The sequence below is a fragment of the Plectropomus leopardus genome, chromosome 21 (assembly GCF_026936395.1).
Source record: "Plectropomus leopardus strain MGB_pleo_1.0 chromosome 21, ASM2693639v1, whole genome shotgun sequence".
NCBI lineage: Eukaryota > Metazoa > Chordata > Actinopteri > Perciformes > Serranidae > Plectropomus > Plectropomus leopardus.
The window spans coordinates 22,853,019-22,870,192 of record NC_142196.1 but is presented as its reverse complement, the minus strand read 5'-3'; the positions used below and the strand labels follow the sequence as shown (position 1 = coordinate 22,870,192).

General features: G+C 39.5%; 1 protein-coding gene across 1 annotated transcript in view; it reads left to right on the top strand.

Moving 5' to 3' along the window:
- Positions 1–17,174, top strand: part of tmtopsb (teleost multiple tissue opsin b) — a 35,195-nt gene that overhangs the window by 14,812 nt on the left and 3,209 nt on the right. The window contains exon 3 of the mRNA XM_042510451.2: positions 10,713–10,946. Coding sequence (XP_042366385.2) covers positions 10,713–10,946 — 234 coding nt within the window. The remainder of the gene's footprint in view (positions 1–10,712; positions 10,947–17,174) is intronic.

The window sequence follows — 17,174 nt, the reverse complement described above, 5'->3', positions numbered from 1 at the left end:
TTTGCACAAGCATTTAATTTGCCACACCATTTGCGGTTCATGTGCAATGCCTCTCTGGGTTTCTGTGGTGCCTGCAAGCACACTGAACTTTTTCTCTGTTGCTTTTTGGAGCAGGGCAATGATTAATGCGTATCTTTATGAAATTGTAAAAACATAATCGAATTGAAAGTAGAAAATTGATTAAGATTCTCTCAGTATTGCAAATAAATGCTCACTAGATGGAAGTGGAAAAGGAGATTACAGGAATGGTTGGTGCAACTGAAGCTTTTTACCACACATTAAAGTTCTGTGTGTAGGACTTACAAGGCTGCATTTGCAGAAATGGAATATAATATAATAAGGACATTTTCTGCAGTTTATAATCACCTGAAAACAAGAATAGTTACGTTTCCATTACCCTAGAATGAGCCATGTTTTATCTACATAGGGAGTGGGTTTTTGTTTTTGGAGATTGTCATGTTGCAATGCTATGTTTCTACTGTAGCCCAAGGTGGACAAACCAAACAGTGACTCTAGACTCTAGACTTTTGGATCAGTCAGCGTGGAAAGCGAAGAGACCACTGTGGATAATTTGGCTTCTGCTAAAAAACCTCCCAAGCATCTGGATCTTAAGTCATTGGGTGAAAAAGGTGAGCACATGTTAGCAGGTGCCAACAGCCCTTCTCCAACATGCCAAACAGCATCAGAGAAGGCCGATTATAAAGAAGATTTTCATAAACTTTAGTGCAGACTGTCATTATTCCCAGATAATGAACCCTACTGACTAAAAAAAGGGCGAAAATGTCTGAACCATAACAAAGCAGGCCAAAATTTTGTTAATTCAACAAGTTAATTTTTACCGGCATTATTCATCCTCAAGTTGTCCAATAGGGTGGGAACTTGCAAATGTGGCAATATGTCAAGGGCATAAGTCTTTCACTCCAGATCCTGTTGTTTTCAGCGGTTACAACCAATGGTTGCGATCATTTGGATGCATACAAAGGCTGTAGGCAGCCCTTTTTCATTACACTTTTTTGTAGTCACACACAAAACACAACAATAACAAAATTATTTTTAATTTTATTTAATTTATTTTCACAACTGGAATTGCGGGAGAGGCAGCGCCCTTATGGACCATACACAGTTTTCTTGTGTGAGGTTTGTGGGACAGAGTCCAGAATATGAATCATAGTCATATGACCTTAATGGAATCCTTTGTAAGGAAAGCTGGAGACAGAGCCTTCAAACATTTGTGTCGCACAACAAATTTGAAAATAAGAAGCATTTCAGGAGCAGCAGGTTCCACTAGCAGCAGGTTCAATGAGCAGTGGCGATTTCTGTTTTTTCAGGAACATAATCCGCTTACTGCAGCGTGGGAGGAGATTCGCTCTTAAGTTTAGTTAAGGTCCTTATGCACACGATGGCTTCTCATCAGTGATTGTGCCAGAGTCCTGAAATTAATTTGGGCAATTTTCTACTCACTGGGGATGGGATGCTCATGGTACAGTTTTTCAGAATGGCAGATGAATTCACATCTGCTGGATGCCTTCATTAAATGCCTTAAGATTGAGGGAGTTGAGTCAGAGGGAGAGAAAGTGACTCTTGCTGTTATTTAGGCGGTGATGTCTTTCAAATTAATTAAACAGAGGAACTGAGGTAAACAGAGCCAGATGTACAAGTGAGAAGTACAGGTGGCAAGTATGTTCATGGATCCTCGTAGGCAGGTTGAAACGTTTCAGGTAACAAGTTTATTAAGTTTGGATGAATTATTTACTTAATGTTTATACATAGGTTAAGTTATAAGCCATTAGTGAGAAAACGTTTGGGTTGGCAGTTTTCTTCCTGTACGCTTGCTTTGTCTTTTGTGCTTCAAAAGGCACTCCAAAAAAAGTAGTACGTAAGACCCTCAGCCAACTGCTCAGTTCCCTTCAGCACTTATGGAGCATTTCACAACCTCTCAGCTCATTGTTAGGTATTTTTGACCCTCAGCTTTACTGTTTTGTTTCACTCTCATTACTGTTTTGGGGCACAGCAGGCAGTTGTTCTCTGCATAATGGATTTCTGCCCTGCACTATCCATGACGGACAGTGCCAGGCTTTGAAGCCAATTATGCACGCATGTAAAACCCTCCGAAAACAATTTGTTTCAGTATTAAGATATGATCTATTGATTCTGACAAAATATGAAAGAGCTGCAAAATTAAATAATTATATCTTACTGCTCTATGGGCCCCAGAATGCAGAACATTCATCACATATTGTCACTTTGCAGTGGACTTCCATGTCTACATATTACGCTTTAGACGTCCTTCAGAGTCTGCCGTTGATGTTCTGGGATGCCACTACCATGATATAAACAAAAGCACATGATGTGATTACCAGCAGTGTTTCAACCAACCAACAAGTGCTCTCTGGCTATCCGGCGGTGTATCCTAACACCACAAATGATTCTATCTGGTGACGTTCTCAGCTGACTCCACCCGGTGGGGTATCACCAAGCTGCAAAAGGTGGCTTTTGGCATTGGGAACTTGTCTGGAATTGCATATTGCTGAAATCAAGCTTTTTTTGGCTTCATGCACCACTGAGCAACTTTCATACGAGTGAACAGTGCCCCGCCTCCAACACTGTATCCAGTCTTCTTTAAACATCCATGGCTACAACTGGCAGGTAAACAGTCCTATTAGCTGGTGAACATAATGGAGCATTTAGACGCTAAAAGACCAGATTTTCCCTCATAAACCCAAAACAGAGCTTAAAGCTGACTGCATATTGCATTTACATTTCTGTGGTGAACACAAGTTCCTAATGAATGCTAACAGGGAACAGTTTGTTCGTTAGCAGTGCCAACTTTGATAAGGGACCAAACTATCTAACTACTTTTTTTTCTGCTGAGTTCAGTCACATTTTGGTCATTTCTTTTGACCACATCAAATGAATTGCTGAGCAAAATAAACAAATTAAATTACAGCCAGATTGCAGTTTTGGTGTCACATACTAATGACACTGTGGGAAAGTTGAGACATCTGTTTGTGATTTTGTTGGTTGATAAAGTCCATTTTGTGCAGAGCTGTCAGTGAGCCTGAAGGCAGACAGAAAGCTGTCTTTATCTCACTCAACATGGCTTTTGCTTTATCTCACTTGGGCCTGCATGTAGCTGCACAGTCCACACACAACACACAGAGATGATTTAAAACTTAAATTCGTAGCTGCTGGCGATCCACTGCAGATTATTAAACTACCGTCCAAATTTCCAAAATAATGAGTGATTCAGCTTTATTAAAACAAACATAGTACCAGAATCTGAAAACAAGATTTGTATCGATAACTGCTGCAGTTAATGAACTGATAACAATCATTATTTTTACAGCTTTGCTATGATGTGAGGATTTCATAATCCCTTGTTGTGTGAAGATCTGTGTTAATTAACACAATGTAATACAATTTTTTGGGAAGATAGACAAGAGCAAATGCTCAAGGTGATCGAGATTGGCATCAGGCGTGTGTTTATTTTCTGCTGTCTGCACATTGTTCATGTGTTTGAGAGTGTGTGTTTTTGGGTTTGCATGTGTGTCTTTCAGCAGCCTTGGTATAAGGTTACCTGGAGGGGAGATAATCCTCTGCCGACACAGCATGGATTTTCCTTACTTGCAGGACACACACACACACACACGCACGGTCATTTCCAGAGTTTTGCAGAATGTGATTAAATCTTTTGTGTGTGTGTGTGTTTATACCGTGTGTTGAAACCTGAAACACTGCACAAGAGAAAATATTTCCAGGCTTTTCTCTCATTGTGAGCTTTATTTGCTTTTATGTGGTATTTATAATCATTTTTGTTGTTATAAAAAACACTTACAGCACTTTGTTTAGCATCATTATGATGCAGATGTTCATACATTTGCATATATTCTTCTCTCAGCATTCTAAGTTGTTAACTTTTTTTCATATCACAGATATAGTGCTAATAGCTCGGTTTCGCAAGAGAGTGATTACATCTGCATCAGTGCTTGTAATACAACAGCAACACTGTTTCCTCTGCTCCGTAATGGCTTTTCTATATTGTCTAATCAAAACAGTAAATGAACCACAGAATACTGATCATTTGAGAAGCACAAATCCCAGCGTCAAAGATGTAAAGCTGTTGATACAGAGCCTGTGATAGATGAAAGACGTCTCTGGTTTAAAATATGGAACACTTTTTAATTTTTGATGGTGTTTTCAGTGATATAAAAACAATGAGATTAACCAGTCAACATTTGTAATATTTTTGTCACAATAGGATAATAGCAGACTTTTTAATGATGGCCATGTCATTGGATTCGATTTGCAAAAATCTCATTGCACGCTGCTTTTTGCTGTCAAGGCTTTTTAAAATCAATTTGGATGAACCTGAATATGCCAAAGAATGGATTTGGGCTGGCAGTCTGAACAAAGCCTAGAGAAGGGCTTGAGCCGACTCAGAAATATGTCAGCTGAATCAGATACAACTATTCAATGATTTTACAGTTTGAACCGCTCTCAGCAGGACTTTCAGTGACAGTATAGCATTTTTGTATTACAGTAAACAAGCTCACAGCACTAACAACATATCGCAAAATGCACAACATTTTTTTCCGACATTAGACATCAAACAAAAGCCAGTGACTGTGCCGAATTTAGTTGCTGTGAGCTGTAAATCCACCACATCAAAGCATAATAGAGAATATAATGTTAGCTTTGAGCCTTGCAGTGCAGAGTCTCTCTTCCTCTGTGCTCCTGCACCGCATCTGCTCCAAAGAGTAGAAAGTCAAGAGCGTTCACTCCGCAAAGTCTGGGGACCAAAAAAAAAAAAAAAAAACCAGCTAAAAAAGCTCAGTCGACTGAGAGGAGTCCGACTGATGATTTGAGTCTCCGACTTTCATTGGGAAGCCCTAGCCTAGAGATTTTTGTACATATTCACTAATCTGAGTACATATTTGAAGATTGAGATACAGTTTCACAACTCTCAGCACACACATTTGAAAATAATGCTGCTACGGTAACACCACCGTAGGTTTGCTTGACCTTTAAATGCAGCCTAATGACATGACAGACCTGCTGTGAGTAGCTACTGTAGCTAAGCTATCACTGGAAAATCAGTGCTCGGTACAGGGTCTAAAGGAACGGTTAATTCAAAGTCAAGACACAAGTTTTTTTCCTTTTCTGATAATCTCACTGCTTTTGCAACCGAGTCCATACCTCATTCTGGGACCCCCACCCCTATTTATATGTGTCTGTCCCTCTGGTTTACACCAGTCCTGGTTTTAAACTAACTCCAGCAGCAGCAGTTACTTTTTTCAATCTCGTTCTCTCTCATGTGGGAGGAGTGGGCTCATCCATGTCTATATAAAAAGAGAAAGAAGCTGCTATGTGTTGTATTTGATAAAGGAAGAAAAGAAAATTAAGATTTTGGGCAACATTTCCTGCCAAGATTTGCAGATTGTATGGATATTGATAAAAATTTATGGGCTGTCTATTAACCAGGAGCCCTTGCAAGATGAAAATCTACAATATTTGCCATGTTTTAGGAGCCTGTCTCTTCCTCATTCTGCTTGGTAAGCTTAAGTTGTAGACTTTAAGATTCAGGGCGTATTTTCAGTCCTCGCTTCTGCACAGAAATGTACAAATTTGGTCTCCTTTGTCCTTCCCTTCAGTATGATGGACAGTCAGGCTGTAGACTTTCCACCTATTCAGGTCTTTCTTCTGAAGCATAGACTGATTTTCTAATTTGTTTTGTTTGGGACGGTTGCACACAGAGACGGAATTCAAAATTTGCCCTTGGAACTATTGAATAACCAAGCAAAAAGTTTTTTTCTCTAAAGAAACAATATGTGAAGTGAATTTAAACAACAAATATATAGATATTTGTTTTATTTGATAAGTTGCAAATCCGCGAATCATGCTGCTGCTGCAGGTGCCTGCTGCTGGAGTGTAAGATTTTTTTTTGTTGGCTTTTTTCCTTGATTTGAGAGCACAGCTTAAGCGTGAAAGGGAGGAGAGAGGGGATGACATGCATACGTGCCCCTTGATGTTGGGATCTTACACTGATATCACTGCAAAGGTGGTGGTATTTGACAACTCCAAAATGAGAACAGGATTTCTTCAGGATTTGAGTTTGGTTCATTTGCAACTGGAAACGCGGGTTTATTATCGGAGATCGGGGGTAATTTTCAAAATTTTCGGTTTTGATGTCATTACTCAAAACCTCTTTGGATAAAACTTTTTATGTAGGTAACTTGTATCTGCACCCTATCTGTTAACAATTATCAAATGCTTTTACAAGCAAGGTTAGAGTCACCATTGAAACACTAGATGTCGACTGTCACATCTGCCCCCACATTTTATTAAACATAATTTGACATCCATAACTGTGCACACATAAAGCCCTTATCTTGTCAGCTGACTCACTAAATGCATGCCGGTGACGCAAAATAAAAATTCCTAGGGGAAATACTGATGTCTGTATGACAAACAGCTGATGTGCAGCATCACTGATGTTTGTCAAACCAACAAGATGATGGAGCATGTCCTTGATCATTTGACAGTATCTGGTCCATTATTGACCTGACTCTGTCACATGTCGTAACATATTACACTTTTTGCTGTATCCTCTGCACTGTGTCATTAAGAATGACTCCAGGCGATGGGTGCAGAGGCCTGAAAAATTCTTGTGACGTCCTCGACAACCTGTCAGGCTGACACAGCACCTCTCACCAGGATTGAGAGGGTGCCATTTGCCGGAGCAACACAGAAATGATCATTTAGTCCTGCAAATCATTGTTTTAAAGGTGGCAACTTTAAGATTGAGACCTTATGGAGACACTGGCACATTCAAGCTGCTCTGTGCTTTGGTAGGACAGTCAGGCCATATTTTAGGTCATTGTAAAACCCTCTGAGGCACACTGTGTTCTGTGAAAATGGGCTTTATAAATAAAAGTGACTTAACTTGACATTAATACGTTATTATAGAACAAACAAACAGTGCACTGCAGGTTTTAGCCTCAAAGTTACATCAGTGTCTTTTGTTTAACCATTGCAAGAACAGACTTTTCTAAAAACAGACATCTTATACTTGTGAGATGCCAAATACGTGAGTCTTTTTAATGCTAGAAATGATCATATCATTGTCGTGACCTCCATTTTTTCTTATTTGATAGTGTCGTGGCACTGGTAATACTGGTAGAATGATTTTTTATCAGGTCCAAAAGATTTAATTACCTGTATACCTTGCGGCTACAGGTCTTATCTGAAACTCCAGCTCAACTTGTATTTGCCAAGGTGTTGACTGGTTCTGCATCTTTATCTTCTGTTGCCAAATGTGCACTGAGCTCAGCATTTGGTTCGCTTCATTTAGGTGGACAAATGAATGCAGACTGATATTTACACCAAAATACCTCAGGGACGATGTTTATTATAACCTCCATAAAGTTGGCAAACAATCAAAATAACAAATGTGAATGCTGTGAGTGTGACAGTAAATTAAAAATGTTTTTTAGTAGGAGTGGACGATACCACAAAATGTGAATTTACCTCAAATAAGAGTTTTCAGAATGAGCCCTGCTAGCAGCTGCGCTTCCATTTAACAAACAGGACCATTATTTTTTTGTTCTTGGTAGTTGTTTTCAAAGTGAAAGGAAAGCAGAGGTTTCCTACCAAACCAAGTTATGCTATTCTTTAAACACTTAAATAAACAGATAAAGGCCTAAAACATCCAAACTATTATTATCACCATCATTAAAATGTAGAAACTAATGTTTTCTTATCAGGCTACAGATGATGCAGCTCCTCTGCCAGCTGATCCCTGAGTGCCCGAGGTGCTGCTGCTGCCACATTTGAGTTCACTGGGATCGGCACATGCAGTTCAGCATCACTCCTTCTTAAGTCCTTCAGTGTGTCCTCATTTATGTCCAAGAGACATCCATGACACATGGCAAAATTATGCTACACAAAACACGGCAAAAAAGATGCTCCGAATGTCTGAGGGTTGAATGTTCCACCTGACCAATCCAAATTACAGCACGATTTGCCAATTTGAGCAGATAAAATCCAAATAGCACATGATGCAGGTACAGTATGAATATTATCATTTTAACATTAGGTAACCGATAGCCATTGGCACCTAAATCCCCCTGGAAGACTGCAGGAATGACAAAATTGACCAGCATAGAGGAGTCATGGCCAGATGCAGGATAATTTGCAAATACATGTGTAATCTTACACATCAAAAATCGTTCATGTTACATTACAATTCACTTGCATGTCAGAACATTCTCGGGTGGGGCATGTAGTTGCACGTGCTTGCCTATCTATTGCACCGAGGACTTCAGGGAACTGAGATTTTGTCAAGAACTCCCGTCGAACCCTTTCTTGTCTGGCTGGTATCACAGGGAATTTAATTTAATCATTGTCATGTTAGACTAGGCTTGAATCTGCATGTATGGTAGATTACGATATGCCTACAAGTGCAGAGGGACAGCTGGCGTTAATCATCTGACAGGAGGGTGCAGATGTCTGCTACAGCCCGGCGGGATAAAGAAGTTTACAGTGGTATTTGTCTTTGCATTTGTATGTGGTCCTTAGCCCATGGACCCTCTGATTTTACTGTCTTCCAATCCTCTGACCCATTAACAACTCAGTTTGTCAGCACATGAAGAAATGCATCACTAACTTTTTTAACTGAGGACTGCTGCTGCACAGACCTATGTGTGAGCAGCAGAGAATACACACATTGTGAATCCGCCTATGCAGGTGCACCTTGCCATCTGAGTAATGCACCCTTGAAAATGCTGTACCATTGAATGTTTTTGTTGGTCAGTTGTGCTTTTTGCTGCCTCATAATAGCAATGCACCAACAATGCACTCAACCACACCTCATTTAAGACCTACATGCCAATGGGTGCACATACAGCTGCAAGTAAATTTGCTTCTCATGCAACGTGTATGCTGGCCACTGAGGTGGAGATTTGAGTCAGACTCACAGTCACAAATGAGTCACAAATTTGATGACTCTACAGTTGACTTGACAAAATCAAAAAATACATGTAACTTGACTTGAATTTTAACACCAGTGACTCTTGACTTCACTTGGACTGAAGCCTTTTGACAAGAACATACCTGATACATTCCCCCAACCTGAATGGTTATAAAGTATGTCATTTAAAAAGTGCACCACAAATCAATTCATTTCCTGAATCAACTCACGTTAATGCCATTAAATCCCAGCAGGTCGACACTTGATTCTACGGACCCACTTAGTCTGAACCAGTCACGCACCATCCAATAAAGTTGCTAGCGAGAACCACAAACAACAAACAAGATGATACCAAAGATTATGTTTTTCTCATACAAAAACTATGCAGCGGTCAACAAAAAACACATTGCAGTTTGCAAAACATGAAGGTCAAAAAGTTGTGTGTAAGCAAAAATTACATGTGATATTTTGTGACTTTTTGAGCAGCGAGTAGCTTCTTTTCCTTCAGATGAGAGTTGGCAGCAATTACGCCCAGTATGTCTCTTCTTGTTTGCCACTGATGCATGAGTCCAAATTATTAACTTAAACAAAACTGCATGGCTCCAAACCACAGACTAATTCTTATTCCACCTCCCCCCATCATTTGTCTCATCTGTAATTTAGATTTTTAGATTATATCACTCTATTTTATGAATTTTTAAAAAGTTTCTTAATGCAATATTTATGTTGGCAGGAGAGGATGGGATTGTTTGGGTTTAAATGTCACTTGAGCATTTGCAGCTTCTGGAAATGAAAAGTGTAATAGATTCAGTTCTGTTGTTGTGGGGGATCTCTCTGTTGATGTATTGATTGTACGTATCTCTGCTCTCTCTTGGGTGTTTGGTTATAACAAGCATCTGTTTTGAGCAGAAGTGAGTCTGTTACATTTTTCACAAAAAAAGTTTTTCCCCAGTGTAAGACCCATAAAGGAGAACTATTGTGCAGACTGTTTCATAATCCTGGCTGGACTAGTTAAAGTAGAGAACACGATAACGAGTGAAAACAGCAGGAGGGCAGGTTCATGCTGGAAGGCTCCCTTTGGCAGTGTTAAATCCACTGCATCACCTAAAGAGTGTCCTCTTTTTATGTAGTGTGATTGAAGAACCAGCGGAGGGCCCCTCTGGGCCTCACAGCAGGGAGCCTTCTGACATTGACTTTATTGATAATTCTTCACAGCAACCTTTTGATGAATTGCATTGGTTGTTTGTTTCAGCAGCATAGGAGAGGATAGATAGAAGATAAACACACTCCTAAAACCAGCAGGATTTATACTCCACATAGATGGTGGTTTTAAATAAACTGATTTTAAATATGGCAAACGTCCCAGGTGAATTTGCAGATGAATGAGAATGTGAAAAGTATTTACTTTACGTTATGTTTTTTTTCTTTACAGGCAGATTGTTTGGAGATGGCTTCTATGCATACTCAGAGCCCCAGGGTTTCCCACACATTCATTTATTTATGGCTGACTGCCGAAATGACAACATCTGGCATGGTGTATTTATTTTCAAATTCTGGAGCCGGTCCATTCATTAAGAGTGCTATTAGAATGGCGGTTATTCATTGCATGCAACTCTCTGTGCCCAGAGCATACTCTGGGCACAGATGGAGCAGAAAAACGTCAGGTGCAGTGTAGGAGAAACTCAACTGTTCAAACAAACTTTTTTGAGTTCATTCACCAATTAAGTTTTTTTTCCCCTCCCAGGTCCGCAGTGTGAGTTCAGTGGTGACTCGCCGCAGAGAGCAGCGGGTGCTGGTGATGGTCGTTACGATGGTGGTGTGCTACCTGGTGTGCTGGCTTCCCTACGGAGTGGCGGCTCTACTTGCTACTTTTGGCCCCCGTGACATTATAACACCGGAGGCGAGCATCACGCCGTCGCTGCTGGCCAAGTTCTCCACTGTCATCAATCCTTTTATCTATATATTCATGAACAAGCAGGTTAGTTATTGCTCCTCTTCTCGTTTCATTCATCTGCTGCAGGTTTCTTCTTCCATTGCCATTTCTCTCTGTCGTCCTGGATCTGTATATGCCTCTTTTCTTACTGTTAAACATTAATCTGCTGAGATTTATTCTAAAATGCCATTATTGCCACCAGACCTAAGCCTGTAGGACATCATGCATTGTGTATCCATCAATAACAGTTTGCTAATCCTCTATGCATCTTTCCACAACTGTAATGCATACAATCTGCTCTGTACTCTCTTTTCTCCACCCACATGCGTCCATTCCCGGTACACACCTGGCTCAGATCTGCACTCTGCTGAGTGCACTTTTCTATTTTTTTTTTTCATAAGGTGACAAAATATTAGCTGTTTAAATTTAGGCATCACCACAAATTGGCCCTTGTCTGCTTCAGTCAGCGTGTGCAGTTTCATTAAAATCAGTCACGTTTTGATCAACTCAATAATTTATGACACGATTTTTGCAAGCGTAATTGGGACTGTTGATATACCATATGTGAGTGGGAGAAATTATTTGAAAAAAGCTGGCCAAACGCCGTGACTAAAAACTAAATTAAAGGATTGCTGTGGGTGACAGGCTCTGATAATTCTGTTGTTAAAATCCAGTGTCAAGGAATAAGGGAGGCAAGGTACTGCTGTAGTCAGTGTAGTCACGCAGGCACAACCATTTATTGTTCAGTATGCTGATAGTAATAAAAGAAACAAAGATACAGGCTTCCTGCTCAACAGGTAAACACAAAAGGTCCAAGAGAGAGGGAGTCATGCGTGGTGAGCAACAAAGGGAAGAGCCCCAAATTATAAAAAAACAAAACAAAACAGGCATCCTCACCCATCAGATCCCCTCTGACTCATTGCAGCTGAAAACAGCCGAAAGAAAAGAAATCTGGCCACTCTACCTGTCAAAATAAAGAACACTAGCAGCTTTACATAATTGTAAGTGTTCAGCTCAACAGACAAGTTTCAGCACCTTCAGCATCACAGCTATACACTACATGTATGGCTGTAATGCAGTTTTTTAGCCATTAGTTCAAGGTCCGCAATAAATTACCACATTACAAATTCAATTTAATGTCACAAAAAAATATTACAAAAATAAGGTTCATTTACTCAAAACATATTAAATAAATAACACTACATCCAAAAAAGTGCATAATATTGCTTCAGGATCAGTGAAATAAGTACAGGGCAATAAAATTGCTGCTGACCAGCAGGACATGGCACTTCAAAATAAAAGCTGGAAATTCACTGTGATTCAAAATAAAGTGTGTTTTTTAACACACTTTTACAAACTTGACGTGTTCACAAGTCACCTGGGGTCCATTCAGAATGGGTATGTGACCCACTTTTTGGCCATGAACCATCAATTGGGAACCATTGCTCTAAATCTATTCAACTAATTTTGTTTTCCCCAAACTTTACCGAACTGTGACTGTTTCACAACAAAACTGAGGCCATTGTTTGGCATTGTCATAGTTTTTAGTGTTGCTATGCACGCAATTTAAACATTTAATGCCCACAATCACATAATGCGTTGTTAGAGGGTTGTGTCCATTTCACATATTTCTGTGAGAATGTTGGAATGTGTGAATGGGTCAGTTTATAAATGCAATCCATCGACTGCTCAGATAAAATCACAACTACCTCTGGCATTTTCACAAAGTGGCTTTCTTCGTCTTAAATGATGGATCGGACTGTCTTGTGATTCTTGGCTTCAACCAGTGACAGAAAGGGAAAGACTGGGGTAAATCCCTCTGGAGGTGCATGTGGATGACATGTTTCCCCGCCCTAACTGACAGAGAGGAAAAACGCACCACAGAAAAACATAATTACACACAGCTGTCACCTGGACACAGTAGGTGGGATTGCATTTCGGATTTGCATTATACTTAAGTGATATTTTTGAAATGTCAGGAAAACACAATTGTGAGATGACCACGTTTCCATTGAGTGACATTATGTGACTTCTCCTCTTCTGATAACATTCCAAGAAGCACGGCGATGGATGTTTAAAGTATTAGCAGGTTTATTTCTATTGCAGACACCAAACTAGCCATCATTATATCCAATCGAAGGCGACGTCGGCGTGTTATGTGAGCGATAATGGAAAGGCAAGCCCCTTATACGTGGGAGCGGCCACGTATGAGTTGTTTCTGGAAGGTGAGAGTCCACGATTTTACAGAAGAATGATCTGTTCAACTTTTACGAAGTTATGCAATGCAATATATATCCTATTGTAGCAACTATTTTACTCTTTGTTGTATATCATGTGACCTATAAAAGCGAAAATGGTGTTTTCATTGAAGTTTTGCAAAATATAGCTTTTTCAAAATGACTTAAATAACACCTTTTGCAAGCATAAAAACTAAGATAAATTTGAGTTTTTCGAAATTGAAATGTTTTTTATTAGGTGTATTTTATACATAACATTTCAATTTGCACAATTTGAATGTAATGGAAACCCACCTAGTAACACCTATTGATCAGGTTTCAGCTGCTGCTCAGCTCAAGTTTACCGCAGCCTTAGAAAGTTCACTCACCTCTTTCAAAGCAGCAATAAAGTAAAGTATTGCTTTTTTGGTCAAACTGATATCCAAAACTAAACTAATGCAGTGACTCTGTGGTGTGGCTAGACGCCCCAATCAAGATTCACAGTCAGGGGAGGTTAATGTAGGTGCAAGCAGACCTCCATCTGTAGGCCTCTCATTTACACCTTCAGACAGAAACACTCACTCCCACATCCACCCAATGAAACGCACACAGACAAACAGACAAAAGACAGAGGTGTGAAATTATTATCATGGTGTCGAAGCCACAGCAGCATTTATACAAAACAGTCCGTACTGCCTGCGAGGTCGTGATACACATCACATGATATTCAAGCACAAGGGAAAAAAAAGAAAAAGAAAGAAAAGGTAATCTGGTTGCTGCCACCAACCATCCTAATTGTCAGCAGAGCAACCTTCAAGGAGCTCTGAGGAGCATTTAACCTTCAGGAAATCATTTCCACTGTCATTAGTAGATTAAAAACCGAAAACAACAGAGAGGACGGCTCACGCTGGACTCCACGCTGCTCTGCACAATCTAAACAAGCTTCCCTTTTAGCCTACTATACATAATAATAATAGTAATACCTAAAACTCAGAAACAGTGTATTGTATTCAGTTGTTGTTCTCTTCACTCTGATGAAGTTTATGGTAATTTTGGTGCCACGTCTCTCCAGCAAAACGTTACCGTTTTCTTCTTTTTGCTTACCAACTGCAATAAATGTAATAAAACGAAGCTTAAATCGATGAAAGATGGTGATTGGGTAGAAATGGAGGGAAGAAAAAAACGAGGAGAGAAGTGATGATGAATGTTAGAACAGGAAAGGAGGTGTAAGTAAGGACGGGGAAATCAATATAAGGCAGGTAGAGAAAGGGGGAAAAATGAGAAGAGAGAGAATGAAGAGATGAAAATAGAAGGAAGGAACAACAAGAAAATGGAATGATAGGAGGGCTAAAAAAACAGAAAGTGCAGTAAGTTGTGGTGAAAGAGAAGGGACGGTAACGGAGAAAAGCTTTAAAAAGCAAAATTAGAGAGATTAAGGTAAGCGTAGGAATAATAGAGAGTAAGAAGAATAAAGAACAGAAGAAAGAAAGGAAAACAGAAGAAAGAAAAGAATTAGAACAGAAAGGAGGAAAGGACAGAAGGAAAGGAAAAAGGAAAGAAGGGTGGAAGGAAGAAGGGAGGAAAGGACAGAAGGAAGGAAAAAAGGAAAAAAGAAGGGTGGAAGGAAGAAAGGAGGAAAGAAAGGAGGATGAAAGAAAGAAAGTAGGAAAAAAGGAACGATCAGAGGTAAGAAAGATGGTGGAGAGAAAGGAAGAAAGGGAGAAAAAAACAGATAGATGGAAGAATGAGAAAAAAGTAAGTAAGAAGAAAAGAAAGAGGAAAAAAGGGCAGAAGGAAGAGAGAAAGTAAGAAAGAAAGGAAGGATTGAGGAAATAAAGAAAAGTGAAGGAAGAAAGGAGGGAGGAAAGAAAGCAATCAGATGGAGAGAAGGAAGCATTTGATAAAGGGAGGAAGGAAGGAAACAGTTAAGAGAGAAATAAAAAGTAAAAAGAGCAATGGAAATGAGAAAAGAAAGGAAAAGGATGAAAAAAAAGAATGAAGGAAAGAAAGAAAGAAAGAAAGAGAAAAAGACAAGTGAAGGGAATTTTAAGATTTTGAAGTAAAGTAATAAGAAGATGGAGAGTAAGGACGAAGAAGTGATGCATGAGAATAGAGAGAGTTGCGGGAAAATGGAATAAAAGAGGGGAAAAAGGGATCACAAATAAGAAAAGAGGAAATAACAGAAAAAGTAAAAGATTAAAAGAAGACGTAAACAGACATAAAGCTGAAGGCAGGCAGAGAAAGAGAAAAGGTGACGGACGCGACGAGAATCAGAAGAAACTTCTTTTTAATCCCCAAAAGGTAACGTAGCTTTGATTTTGATTATGTGATGTCACTATCAGGGAGCGACACACTGCGGCGGTGACCTTTCCTTCTTCTTCTCTCACTCTTTTATCTGTCTCTGTCTGTTTTTATCGGCTTCTACCTCAGTCTGTTTCCTCTTTTGGACTGTCTATTTGTCACTTTTGAGCTCGGGAGACATTTAACATCGTTTGATGACAGACTCGTCACAGGACTTGTTGCTCCGGCTTGTAGTGAAGTTTTTTCGCTGCATGTGTGTGTGTGTGTGTGTGAGATGATTAAGCCACTAACTGAACTTTCAGGGCCGCAGATGAACTTGTGGAGGCCGCGCTGTGTGGCACTTTCAGTCTTCAGTTCCTCCCAGCCCATAACTATGGCAGCAGTGTGTTGAGGCGAGTTGAAGACTTTAAGTGCTGCACAGGTTCATGCCCCGAACCTGAACTGTCTTCATGGGAATTATAATTTTAAGGTCGTTTGCACTTTTCTGCACAAAAGGATGTCTTTCTGTGACTGCTGTACCTCTTGTGCAATATATATGATGATATGACTCTTTGAAAGGGAACATTCTGCCTGCTAAGTACTCTTACTTTTAGAACAGTTCACTCCAAAATCAAAAATATACATCTTTCCTCTTTCATTAGCGATATTTATCAATCCAGATTGTTTTTGTGTGAGCTGCTGAGTGTTGGAGATATCGGCCAAAGAGATGTCTGCTTTCTCTTCACTGTAATGGAACTAACTGGTACTTGGCTCATAGTGCTCAAAGCATAAAACAATTTAAAAAACTCAACAGCAATGTCTCTTTCCAACAATCATGACCGGGTTATGATTCTGGTCTGAATTCCAGATGACAACCCTACTAAACTGTGACAATACTATTTTTAATTTGATAAAAGTTCTAAATACTTCTTTCCCACCGTGACATACATTGTAAGGTACCAGTAAAGGAAAAGTCCATTATTTGGATATTTTTTCATGTTTAATAAGTGCATTTTTCTTATAGTATTTTAATATTTTAAAAAGTTTTGAATGCCCAAGACCTTCTTTCCATGATGGTCAAAAACTTTCTTGGCTTGTGAGCCCTTTAAAAGAGGATCTGGCTACAACCAGTTTATTTCAGCCACTATAGTGATAGAGAAGGTGTTGACATGCAGCAAGTGCTTTTGTTTGACTTGGATGGGGAACATTGTGGTTTCATACATCCTTAATACCTCTGCTCCTTTTATTCTCATTTTTTGGGTGGCTTTCTGGTGGCACCTGGCATGAAACTGACATGAAGCAACGTATATTAAAAGGTGTGTTTGAAAAATCTGTTTCCTTTATTATATTACGTCTTTCCAGATGTACTGACTTTTCTTCTTCAGCTAAACAAAAAGCTTTTCTTTTGTGACGTTTTCTCTGTTTTCAGCCTTTTTCAGGTTTCCTGCAACGTTAGAAAATGTACACAATTGTTAATTTACATTTTAATTTACAACATTTAAGATATATGCGACATATATCACCAGGCTGTTTCTTGGTTTTTAAAGGGAAAGTTGCAGATACACGATCACGTTACTGCACACAGATCTATCACGTCTGAGAGATTTGGAGTGGCAGGTGAGGATTTGGCCACTTCTCATCTGTATGTTCTCAATCTGTGCTGGTTTACCTGTAATCCCTCATGACGTCAGCTTGTCTTCCTGTTCTCATGTTCTTTCTTTTTCTTCTTCTATCTTTCCTCAGACATGCTTTTACTCTTCACACATGTTCTCAGTTT